The sequence below is a fragment of the Melospiza melodia genome, unplaced genomic scaffold (assembly GCF_035770615.1).
Source record: "Melospiza melodia melodia isolate bMelMel2 unplaced genomic scaffold, bMelMel2.pri scaffold_140, whole genome shotgun sequence".
NCBI lineage: Eukaryota > Metazoa > Chordata > Aves > Passeriformes > Passerellidae > Melospiza > Melospiza melodia.
In genome coordinates this window covers 43791-56199 of record NW_026948510.1, presented here as the reverse complement: position 1 = coordinate 56199, position 12409 = coordinate 43791, and the positions used below count along the sequence as shown (strand labels likewise).

General features: G+C 58.6%; 2 protein-coding genes and 1 pseudogene across 3 annotated transcripts in view; all 3 read left to right on the top strand.

Annotated features, from left to right (window-relative positions):
- Positions 1–1898, top strand: part of SPTBN4 (spectrin beta, non-erythrocytic 4) — a 72849-nt gene extending 70951 nt beyond the window's left edge. Inside the window, exon 34 of the mRNA XM_063182016.1 lies at positions 1283–1898. Coding sequence (XP_063038086.1) covers positions 1283–1429 — 147 coding nt within the window. The 3' untranslated portion in view covers positions 1430–1898. The remainder of the gene's footprint in view (positions 1–1282) is intronic.
- A 530-nt stretch (positions 1899–2428) lies between these two features.
- On the top strand, positions 2429–3995 carry LOC134433141 (zinc finger protein 239-like). Of its 2 annotated transcripts, none has more exons than XM_063182025.1 (2): positions 2429–2550; positions 2778–3995. In XM_063182025.1, the coding sequence occupies exon 2, from the start codon at positions 2792–2794 to the stop codon at positions 3866–3868; it is 1077 nt and encodes a 358-aa protein (XP_063038095.1). In that variant the 5' UTR covers positions 2429–2550; positions 2778–2791; the 3' UTR covers positions 3869–3995. The 2 variants fall into 2 exon arrangements, with proteins under 2 accessions (XP_063038095.1, XP_063038096.1); XM_063182026.1 differs by having other exon boundaries at positions 2474–2550; positions 2783–3995.
- Positions 3996–4385: 390 nt separating this feature from the next.
- On the top strand, positions 4386–12066 carry LOC134433145 (zinc finger protein 271-like; annotated as a pseudogene).
- The last annotated feature ends 343 nt before the right edge of the window (positions 12067–12409 follow it).

The following is a 12409-nucleotide window of genomic DNA, read 5'->3' as shown; positions in this document are numbered from 1 at the left end:
TGTCATGTTGGTTTTGGGGTCTCATGGACGTTTTTGGGGGTCTCATGGTGGGTTTGGGGGGTCTTTGAGGGGTTTGTGAGTGTCTGATGGTGGTTTGGGGGGGTCTCATGTTGGTTTGGGGGGTCTTTGTAGGGTTTTGGGGGTCTCATGTTGATTTTGGGGGTCTCAGGGAGGTTTTGGGGGGTCTCATGGTGGTTTTGGGGTCTCATGGAGGTTTTTGTGGTTGTGATCTCATGTTCGTTTTGATGGGTCCCCAACCCCATTTTTGGCGTCCCCGACCCCATTTTCATTGCCCCCAACCCCATTTTTGAGGTCCCTGACCCCATTTTTGGTGTCCCTGACCCCATTTTCGGGCTCCCTAACCCCATTTCAGAGATCCCTGACGCCATTTTTGGGGTCCCTGACCCCATTCTTGGCGTCCCCGATCCCATTTTCGGGGTCCCTGACGCCGTTTTCGGGGTCCCTGACCCGGTTTCCGAGGTCCCCAACCCCATTTTCGAGGTCCCTGACCTGGTTTCCGAGGTCCCCAACCCCATTTTTGGTGTCCCCAACCCCATTTTCGAGGTCCCTGACCCCATTTCAGAGATCCCTGACCCCATTTTTGGTGTCCCCGACGCCGTTTCCGAGGTCCCTGACCCCATTTCAGAGATCCCTGACCCCATTTTTGGTGTCCCCAACCCCATTTTCGAGGCCCCCAACCCCATTTTTGGTGTCCCCAACCCCGTTTCCGAGGTCCCTGACCCCATTTCAGAGATCCCTGACCCCATTTTCGGTGTCCCCGACGCCGTTTTCGGGGTCCCTGACCCCATTTCAGAGATCCCTGACCCCATTTTTGGTGTCCCCAACCCCGTTTCCGAGGTCCCTGACCCCGTTTCAGAGATCCCTGACCCCATTTTTGGTGTCCCCAACCCCGTTTCCGAGGTCCCTGACCCCATTTCAGAGATCCCTGACCCCATTTTTGGTGTTCCTGACGCCGTTTTCGGGGTCCCTGACCCCATTTTTGGTGTCCCCAACCCCATTTCCGTTGTCCCTAACCCCATTTTTGGTGTCCCCAACCCCGTTTCCGAGGTCCCTGACCCCGTTTCAGAGATCCCTGACCCCATTTTGGTGTCCCCGACCCCATTTTCGAGGCCCCCAACCCCATTTTGGTGTCCCCAACCCCATTTTCGAGGTCCCCAACCCCATTTTCGAGGTCCCTGACCCCATTTTCGGTGTCCCCGACGCCGTTTTCGGGGTCCCTGACGCCGTTTCCGGGGTGCCCGGCCCCGTGTGTGCCCCGCAGGAGGACATGCAGGGCTGGCTGCGGGCGCTGGCCGCCAGCGCTCAGGAGCACGCCGAGCTGGCCCGCTGGCACCAGGGGCTCCTCACCACCTCCTCCACCGACGAGGGGCTCCCCCGGCGCGACCCCGAGCGGCCCCGGCGGAAATGAACCCCCCGAACCCCCGCTCCGGGCTCACAGACCCCCCCAAACCCCCAAATTTTGGGGTCCCGGACCCGCCAAAAAAAAAAAAAAAAATTTGGGGGTCCCACCCTCCCCACCACGAGCCCTGGGTTTGGTGTCCCGAGCCCCGATTTTGGGGTCCAGGTCGCCCCAAACTCTAATTTGGGGGTCCCAGCACCCCCTGAACCTTGGTTTTGTGGTCCTGGCCACCCCTAAAACCTTAATTTTGGGGTCCTGGTCTCCACCCAGAATCCGAGTCTGGGGTTCTGGCCACCCCAAAATGTGAGTTTGGAGTCCTGGCCTGCCCAAAACCTCAATTTTGGGGTCCTGGCTCCCCCAAAACCCAAATTTTGGGGTCCCGGCCCCCCCTTTTCCCCCAGCACAAGCCATAGAAAGCCGGGGGGGCCCCAGCGCCGCCGTTGTACAAATGTAATAAAGCACCCGCTGCACCCCAAAACTGGCCTGGCGATTTTGGGGAGTCCTGGGGGAGGTTGTGAGGAGACCAGGGAAGGTTTGGGAAATCCTGGGGAGGAGTTTGGATGTCCTGGGAGGATTTTGGGGAGTCCTGGGGGAGTTTTGGGCATCCTGGAGGGGGTTTGGATGTCCTGGAGGGATTCTGGGGAGTCCTGGGGGGGCTTGGGGATGTCCTAAGTGGGTTTTGAGGTGTCCTGGGGGCATTTGGAGAGTCCTGGGGGAGTTTTGGGCACCATGGGGAGGTTGGAATGTCCTGGGGGAGTTTTGGGAATCCTGTGGGGAGGTTGGAATGTCCTCGGGGAAATCTGGGGAAGTTCTTCGGGGTTTGGGGGAGTACTGGGGGAGTTTTTGGCTTTCCATCCCTTTCCGTGAGGAGGGATTGAAGAGGACGAGGGAGGGAAGAGAAGGAGGTGGGGAAAGAGAGGAGGAGGAGGAGGGAGGGAAAGGGGAGGGATGGGAGAGGAGGAGGAGGTGTGGTCGGCTAAAAGGAGGAGGGGGGATGGAAGAGGCGGAGCGGGAGGAAGAGGAAGAGGAGGGACAAAGGCGGATCACGGCTGAGCGGACGGATCCACGCGGTCGACCCCGCCTGGATTCGCAGCCCCCACCTGTGGGATCATCGACCCCGCATCGCGCCGGTGAGCAGGGAGGGGGAGCCCGGCCCCGATATCCCGGGGGGTCCCTGGGTTGGGTTTTTGGGGGATGTTTGGAGAATGAAGAATCCAAGGCTGAGCGGAAAAGGCCCCTCGGGGGGACATCGGGGGGTGGCGGTGCCGTCCTGCCGGGGACGGCCTGGGGGGATCTCGTTGCCCTCGGCTGTGGCACGGAGGCAAATCCCATGGTGTCCTTGTCCTTCCTCCCCCAGAGCAGGAGCTGAGCATGGAGAGCAGGGAGGACAAATGCCCGCGGCAGGAGCTGGTGGCAGAGGCCGTTTTGAGCGGCTCCACGGCGCAGGAAGGCAACGGGGAGGAAAAGGCGCGGAGATGGCGCACGAGGAGGGGCTGCAAACGCAGCCGGCGGGGATGTGAGGGGGAAAGAGCCGGCCTGGGCCGGGAAGGCGGCCGGAGATGGAGCCAGAGCTCGGAGCTGGTGCTCCGTGAGCAGCTCCGTGATGGGGAGAAGCCCCACACGTGCGGGGAGTGTGGGAAGAGCTTCAGCAGGAATTCCGAACTGATCGTGCACCATAGGATCCACACTGGGGAGAAGCCCTACGAGTGTGGGGAGTGTGGGAAGAGCTTCAGGCAGCGCAACCATTTTATCATGCACCAGAGGACCCACACTGGGGAGAGGCCCTACGAGTGTGGGGAGTGTGGGAAGAGCTTCAGCCAGCGCAGCCATCTGATCAGGCACCAGAGGATGCACACTGGGGAGAGGCCCTTCGAGTGTTCCAAATGTGGGAAGGGGTTTATGACCAGCTATGATCTCTTCCAGCACTATTGGTTTCACAGAGAGGAGAGGCCCTTCCAATGCCCTGAGTGTGGGAAGGGATTCAAGCACAACTCCCACCTCATCACCCACCGGCGCATCCACACAGGGGAGAGGCCCTACGCGTGTTCCAAGTGTGGGAAGGGCTTTAGTCGCAGCTCCCATCTCCTCCAGCACTATCGGATTCACAGAGAGGAGAGACCTTTCCAATGCCCCGACTGCGGGAAGGGATTCAAGCAGAATTCCAGCCTCGTCAGGCACCGGCACATCCACACTGGGGAGAGGCGCTACAGGTGTCCCCAGTGTGGGAAGGGCTTTAATAGCAGCTCCAATCTGCTCCAGCACTGTCGGATTCACAGAGAGGATAGACCTTTCCAATGCCCCGACTGCGGGAAGGGTTTCAAGTACGACTCCAACCTTGTCAGGCACCAGCGTATCCACACTGGCGAGAGGCCCTACGAGTGTCCGCAGTGTGGGAAGAGCTTCTCACAGAGGTCTACCTTGACCCGACACCAACATAGGCACCACTAAGGGAAGCCCTGCGAGTTCCCCGAGTTCGGGAAGAGAGTCGTGCGCTGCTCAATCTCAGGGTTGTGGATTGGTATGGGATGGCTGAGAATGATGGATTTGACAGCAAATAAAATTCTGCGACTTACAACTTTCTTTCCCGTTCATGATCAGTCCGTTGCAGTTCTGTTCGCACAGTGCCGCCTCCCAGAGCGTCCGCTCACAGTTGCCGCCCTTGGCCTGAGCCCGCCCCTTTCCCCTCACGGTTCCCGCCCTTTCCCCGCCCCCTTTCCCCTCACGGTTCCCGCCCTTTCCCCGCCCCCTTTCCCCTCACGGTTCCCGCCCTTTCCCTGCCCCCTTTCCCCTCACGGTTCCACCCGATTAGGGGAGAGGAGCAGGGCTAGGGGAGATGGAAGGGGAGGGATGAAGGCGGAGAGAGAGCAGCAATGGCAGGAGCAGAAGGCGTGGTTGGGTAGGAGAAGGAGGAGAAGGGATGGAAGGGGCGGGATGGAAGACGAGAAGGCGGCGGAGATAACGCTGAAGAGAGGGAGGGCGGATGGAGGAGGAGGAGCGGGAGGAAGAGGAAGAGGAGGGACAAAGGAGGATCAAAGCTCAGCGGACGGATCCACGCGGTCGACCCTGCCTGAATTCGCAGCCCTGATGCCGAATTTTGCCCCAAAAGGCGAGAATAACTGCTTAAGAGACTCAGCCTAAGTCAGATAAGCAAGAGGTATTTTATTGCGACGCGTCGGAGAAATCACAAAATGGATTTCTAAATTATGTACAGCAAAAGCGGGTTTTTATACAATTTTAAACAAGGATTACATCGTTTATTACATGCATATTCATAGGCAGGCGGAGTCTACCGGGAATTCTTGGTCTTCCTTAGTTAAATTTTAAGATTTTCCTAATTTGGACTTCTTCCTGTTAACCTTGGCATGTTTTTCCATGGCTTGGCTGAAGTTACTGTTGTACTTGGCTTGATTCTAACGGCTTGGCAGGTCACTTTAACTTATTGGCTTCCACTTTTGTTTCTTCAAATATTCTAATTCCAGAGTTTCTTTTGTGGGTGTATTTTAGATTACCTTATCTAAATATCTGGTCAAAGTTCTTCCTGATAGTGTATTTTAGGTTATTTATTAACTTCTGCGATTCCCTTGATATACTTTTGAGTGTCTTTTAATTCTTTTATTTCTCAGAAACTATTGTTCATTATAATAAATGGCTTCGGCCCCCACCTGTGGGATCATCGCCCCCCGCATCGCGCCGGTGAGCAGGGAGGGGGAGCCCGGCCCGGATATCCCGGGGGGTCCCTGGGTTGGGTTTTTGGGGGGATGTTTGGAGAATGAAGAAGTCCAAGGCTGAGCGGAAAAGGCCCCTCGGGGGGACATCGGGGGGGTGGCGGTGCCGTCCTGCCGGGGACGGCCTGGGGGGATCTCGTTGCCCTCGGCTGTGGCACGGAGGCAAATCCCATGGTGTCCTTGTCCTTCCTCCCCCAGAGCAGGAGCTGAGCATGGAGAGCAGGGAGGACAAATGCCCGCGGCAGGAGCTGGTGGCAGAGGCCGTTTTGAGCGGCTCCACGGCGCAGGAAGGCAACGGGGAGGAAAAGGCGCGGAGATGCCGCACGAGGAGGGGCTGCAAACGCAGCCGGCGGGGATGTGAGGGGAAAAGAGCCGGCCTGGGCCGGGAAGGAGGCCGGAGATGGAGCCAGAGCTCGGAGCTGGTGCTCCGTGAGCAGCTCCGTGATGGGGAGAAGACCCACAGGTGTGGGGAGTGTGGGAAGAGCTTCAGCAGGAACTCCCAACTGATCGAGCACCAGAGGATTCACACTGGGGAGAGCCCCTACGAATGTGGGGAGTGTGGGAAGAGCTTCAACTACAGGTCCAGCCTGATCAGGCACCAGAGGACTCACACTGGGGAGAAGCCCTACGAGTGTGGGGAGTGTGGGAAGTGTTTCATTCGGAACTCCCTACTGATCCTTCACCAGAGAATCCATACTGGGGAACGGCCCTACGAGTGTCGGGAGTGTGGGAAGAGCTTCAGCCAGAGCTGCGGCCTGATCAGGCACCAGAGGATCCACACTGGGGAGAGGCCCTACGAGTGTTCCAAGTGTGGGAAGGCGTTTCAGACCCGGTCTGATCTCCTCCAGCACTTTCAGACCCACACAGAGGAGAGGCCCTTCCAATGCTGTGAGTGTGGGAAGGGATTCAAGATGAACTCCACCCTCATCAAACACCGGCGCATTCACACAGGGGAGAGGCCCTACGAGTGTGGGGAGTGTGGGAAGAGCTTCAACTACAGGTCCAGCCTGATCAGGCACCAGAGGACTCACACTGGGGAGAAGCCCTACGAGTGTGGGGAGTGTGGGAAGTGTTTCATTCGGAACTCCCTACTGATCCTTCACCAGAGAATCCATACTGGGGAACGGCCCTACGAGTGTGGGGAGTGTGGGAAGAGCTTCAGCCAGAGCTGCGGCCTGATCAGGCACCAGAGGATCCACACTGGGGAGAGGCCCTACGAGTGTTCCAAGTGTGGGAAGGCGTTTCAGACCCGGTCTGATCTCCTCCAGCACTTTCAGACCCACACAGAGGAGAGGCCCTTCCAATGCTGTGAGTGTGGGAAGGGATTCAAGATGAACTCCACCCTTATCAAACACCGGCGCATTCACACAGGGGAGAGGCCCTACGAGTGTGGGGAGTGTGGGAAGAGCTTCAACTACAGGTCCAGCCTGATCAGGCACCAGAGGACTCACACTGGGGAGAAGCCCTACGAGTGTGGGGAGTGTGGGAAGTGTTTCATTCGGAACTCCCTACTGATCCTGCACCAGAGAATCCACACTGGGGAACGGCCCTACGAGTGTGGGGAGTGTGGGAAGAGCTTCAGCCAGAGCTGCGGCCTGATCAGGCACCAGAGGATCCACACTGGGGAGAGGCCCTACAAGTGTTCCAAGTGTGGGAAGGCGTTTCAGACCCGGTCTGATCTCCTCCAGCACTTTCAGACCCACACAGAGGAGAGGCCCTTCCAATGCTGTGAGTGTGGGAAGGGATTCAAGATGAACTCCACCCTCATCATCCACCGGCGCATTCACACTGGGGAGAGGCCCTACGAGTGTGATAAATGCAGGAAGAGGTTTCAGACCAGCTGTCATCTCCTCGAGCACTATCGGATTCACAGAGAGGAGAGGCCCTTCCGCTGCCCCGACTGTGGGAAGGGATTCAAGCACAACTGCACCCTCGTCAGACACCGGCGCATCCACACAGGGGAGAGGCCCTACGAGTGTCCCCAGTGTGGGAAGAGCTTCTCCACACGCTCTTACTTGACCCAACACCAAAGGAGGCACCTGTGGTAGTCAGGGAAAGGCGCTGCGCAAGTTGTCGCGATGTTACGGAAAGCCAGGACCCTCTGTTTCCCGTAGATAAGACCCTCTGTTACTCATAGATAAGAAACTAACATAGCAATGTGGCCCCACTAACAATAGGAATGTGGCCCCACTAACAGTAAAGTCAGCAACTTTCCACTCCTTACCCAGTACTTTTCCATTCCCTACTAACCATAGATAAGAAGGACAAACCCCCTTTTGACGTTAGACCCCTTAGACTATAAGACCCCATGAGAAGAAGTAATAAACGCCTTTTAAACCGTCCACCACATTGGTGTCTGCGTGTGTCCTTGGCCCGAACGGCCCTGGAGAGTGGGCCGTCGTGCTGATCCTCAGAACCAGGTTGCCTGCCTTGATCCAGTACGCAACAGGCACGGGTAAGGGAAGCCCTGCGAGTGCCCTGAGTGCAGGAAGAGCTTCGTGCGCTGCTCCAGCTCCATCCCCCACTGGAGGAGGCACTTTGGGCACAGCCCTGGTCGCTCACATTCCCTGTGATCGATGCTGGGAACATATCTGCCTGCTTCTACTTTTGGTTTCTTCTTAATTTCTTTCACTTGTCAATCTCTTTGCATTCCAGAAGCCGAATTAGTTACATCTGTCACATCAAAACGACTGAGATTCCAGTGAAAAAAGCTCAGTCTTACCCTAAAAGTGCACAAACCCACCTCAAAAAACCTCAATCCCACACAGGACTCACATGATTCCACACCCACCAGGGTGAGATAGTGGTGGAAGAAGACTGGGAGAAGCTCCATCCCAATTTTGAGCGGTGGGATGGGGACAGTGTGGGGCTGGGCGTGTGGGATGCATTTGATAACAAATTAAACTCTCAGACTGACAGATTTCTCTCCCGTTCATGTTCAGTCCGTTGCAGTTCTGTTCGCACAGTGCCGCCTCCCAGAGCGTCCCCTCACAGTTGCCGACCTTGGCCTGAGCCCGCCCCTTTCCCCTCACGGTTCCCGCCCTTTCCCCTCACGGTTCCGCCCTTTCCCTGCCTCCTTTCCCCCTCACGGTTCCGCCATTTCCCTGCCGCCTTTCCCCCCACGGTTCCGCCCTTTCCCTGCCCCCTTTCCCCCCACGGTTCCCGCCCTTTCCCTGCCGCCTTTCCCCTCACGGTTCCGCCCTTTCCCTGCCCCCTTTCCCCCTCACGGTTCCGCCCTTTCTCTGCCCACTTTCCCCTCACGGTTCCCGCCCTTTCCCTGCCCCCTTTCCCCTCACGGTTCCCGCCCTTTCCCTGCCCACTTTCCCCTCACGGTTCCGCCCTTTCCCTGCCCCCTTTCCCCTCACGGTTCGGCCATAGGGAACGGGGGTGGAGGAGGAGGGAGGGAGGAAGAGGCCGAGCAGCTGCCGCAGCAGAAGAGGAGAGGGAGCATCTCGTGCCCCAGGCGCTCCCTCAAAGTGCCACAGCCCCAGAAGCATCGCCCCACATCCCGCAGGTTCCTGGGGAGGGGGAGCGCGGCCCAAATATCCCGGGGGCTGCCTGGCTTTGGGGTTTGTTTCGGGGGGGATGTTCGCAGCTGGCAGGGCTCCAAAGCCGAGCCGCAAATGGCCCTCGGGGGGACATCCGGGGTCTGCAGTGGCTGCTCCCACTATGAGCTCAGTTGCTCCCCCGTGTGCTTCCAGTTTCCTGGGCAATCCCAGCAATAGCCTGGTCATTCCCAGTATGGGCCTGTGCACTCCCAGTATCATCCTGGTCACTTGCCCTGCCTCCCTGCCTGATCCCAGTCACTCTCAGACGAGGTCAGTCCCTCCCTTTGCTTCCCTAGGATGATGCCATTTTCTCCCAGCATGGTCCCCGTTGCTCCCAGTTCCTCCCACTTTCATCCTGTGTGTTCTCCGTCCTCCCAGTTGTCCCTGGCATAGTCCTAGGCACTCCCAGTGTGACTCCAGTCTCTCCCAGCAATGGCCCAGTCACTCCCACTTGCCCCCAGCGTGTTCTCAGTACCCCCAACACCTTCCCAGTCAGTCCCAGTTTGGTGCCAATCACCACCTCCATGGTCTCCTGCCCTCCCAGTACATCCCAGTTGCCCTGAACATTCTGGCAGTCATTGCCAGGCACTCCCAGTCACCTCAGCGTGGTTCACTTGCCCCCATTTTTACCCCAGTTGCTCCCAGTTCCTCTAATTAAGTCCCCAGTTGGCTCCCAGCATGGGCCTGGTAGCTCCCAGTAACCCCCACTGAGGGTCCAATCACAGCCACTCTAATCCCAGTATGACTGTAGCCACTCCCAGTATGACCCCAGTATGATGCAGTGTCCATGAGAGCGATCACAATTTGCCCTGGGAAGGCAGTGTGATCTCAGAATGATGTCAGTACAAACTCACTACAATCCCAGTGTCAGTACAGAACCAGTACAGCCCCAGTCACTCCCAGTGTGACCCCAGTATGATGTCAGTACAGAACGAGTACAGCCCCAGTCACTCCCAGTACGATCCCAGCGCAGCCCAGTCCCTGGCAGTGCTGCCACTGCTGGGATGCCCCAGCCCTGTGTGCGTTCCCCCCTGGCGGATGTGCCGAGAGGAGCCCCAAGGGCTGGCAGTGGCCACGCAGGGTCCCCAGTAAGGCCCAGTCTGGATGTGCAGCCCCCAGTTTGCCCAGTTTGCCTCTCCTTTGGCCCGGGCCGGGTTCACCCCTCCCGCAGCGGCTGGGAGCAGCCGAGAGCCCCGCGCTGTCCATCCCGACCTGTCCCGGCTCCATCCGCGCTCCTGCCACGGGCTGCGAGGGCTGCGGGAACGGGGCACGGAGAGCGCGGCTGCTGCTGGGGGAGGACGAGGAGGGAGGGAAGGGCAGGGATGAAAGGGGAGGAGGAGGCGGGGTCGGGGAAGGAGCAGGGAGTGGTTGGAAGGAAGAGGAGGAGCGGGAGGAAGAGGAAGAGGAGGGACAAAGGCGGATCAAGGCTGAGCGGACGGATCCACGCGGTCGACCCTGCCTGGATTCGCAGCCCCCACCTGTGGGATCATCGCCCTCCGCATCGCGCCGGTGAGCAGGGAGGGGGAGCCCGGCCCGGATATCCCGGGGGGTCCCTGGGTTGGGTTTTTGGGGGGATGTTTGGAGAATGAAGAAGTCCAAGGCTGAGCGGAAAAGGCCCCTCGGGGGGACATCGGGGGGTGGCGGTGCCGTCCTGCCGGGGACGGCCTGGGGGGATCTCGTTGCCCTCGGCTGTGGCACGGAGGCAAATCCCATGGTGTCCTTGTCCTTCCTCCCCCAGAGCAGGAGCTGAGCATGGAGAGCAGGGAGGACAAATGCCCGCGGCAGGAGCTGGTGGCAGAGGCCGTTTTGAGCGGCTCCACGGCGCAGGAAGGCAACGGGGAGGAAAAGGCGCGGAGATGGCGCACGAGGAGGGGCTGCAAACGCAGCCGGCGGGGATGTGAGGGGGAAAGAGCCGGCCTGGGCCGGGAAGGCGGCCGGAGATGGAGCCAGAGCTCGGAGCTGGTGCTCCGTGAGCAGCTCCGTGATGGGGAGAAGCCCCACACGTGCGGGGAGTGTGGGAAGAGCTTCAGCAGGAACTCCGAACTGATAAAACACGAGAGGATTCACACTGGGGAGAGGCCCTACGAGTGTGGGGAATGTGGGAAGATCTTCAGGTGGAACTCCGCCCTGATCGTGCATCAGAGGATTCACACTGGGGAGAGGCCCTACGAGTGTGGGGAGTGTGGGAAGAGCTTCAGGCGCCACTCCAATCTCATCACGCACCAGAGGACACACACTGGGGAGAAACCCTACGAGTGTGGGGAGTGTGGGAAGAGCTTCACAGTGGGCTCCAGCCTGATTGTGCACCAGAGGATCCACACAGGGGAGAAGCCCTACGAGTGTTCCAAGTGTGGGAAGGCGTTTCCGACCAGCTCTGATCTCCTCAAGCACTATCGGAGTCACACAGAGGAGAGGCCTTTCCAATGCCCTGAGTGTGGGAAGGGATTCAAGCGCAACTCCCACCTCATCACCCACCAGCGCATCCACACTGGAGAGACGCCGAACGAGTGTGATCAATGCAGGAAGAGGTTTCGGACCAGCACCCATCTCCTCCAGCACTATCGGATTCACTCAGAGGAGAGGCCCTTACGCTGCCCCGACTGCGGGAAGGGATTCAAGTACAACTCCGCCCTCGTCACCCACCGGCGCATCCACACTGGGGAGAGGCCCTACGAGTGTGATAAATGCAGAAAGAGGTTTCGGACCAGCTCTGATCTCGTCCTGCACTATCGAATTCACTCAGAGGAGAGGCCCTTCCGCTGCCCCGACTGCGGGAAGGGTTTCAAGCACAACTCCGCCCTCGTCAGACACCGGCGCATCCACACAGGGGAGAGGCCCTACGAGTGTCCCCAGTGTGGGAAGAGCTTCTCCAGCAGCTCTAACTTGACCCAACACCAACGTAGGCACCGGTGAGTGGAGCCCTGCGAGTGCCCTGAGTGCGGAAAGAGCTTTGTGCGCTGCTCCATCTCCATCCCCCACTGGAGGAGGCACTGTGGGCACAGCCCTGGTCACTCACATTCCCTGTTATCCATGTTAGGAACACATCCTGCTGTTTATGCTTTTAATTTCACCTTAATTTTTTCCTCTTCTCCATTTCTTTGCACTCCAAAAGACAAGGGAGATGGATCTGTCACCTCAGAACTACTCAAATCCCAGTGAAAAAAGCTCAGTCTTACCCGAGAATGCTCAGTCCCTCCCGAGAAAGACTGCAATGCCATACTAAATTTTCTCGATTCCACAGTCAGCAGGCTGAGATGGGGTTGGGAGGTGATTGACAGTACTCGGAACTCAATTAGAGTGCTGAGATGGGGATTGTGTGGGGCTGGGTGTGTGGGGTGTATTTGAGTGCAAATAAAACTTTCAGACTTACTGATTTCTGTCCCGTTCATGTTCAGTCCGTTGCAGTTCTCTTCGCAGAGTGCCGCGTCCCAGCGTGTCCCCTGACACTTGCCGCCCTTGGCCTGAGCCCGCCCCTTTCCCCTCACGGTTCCCGCCCTTTCCCTGCCCCCTTTCCCCTCACGGTTCCCGCCCTTTCCCCTCACGGTTCCCGCCCTTTCCCTGCCCCGTTTCCCCTCACGGTTCCAGCCGGTTCGGGGAGAGGAGCAGGGCTAGCGGAGATGGAAGGGGAGGGATGAAGGCGGAGAGAGAGCAGCGATGGAAGGAGGTGAAGGAGGTGGGGTTAGCGAGCAGGAGGAGGAGAAGGGATGGAAGGGGCG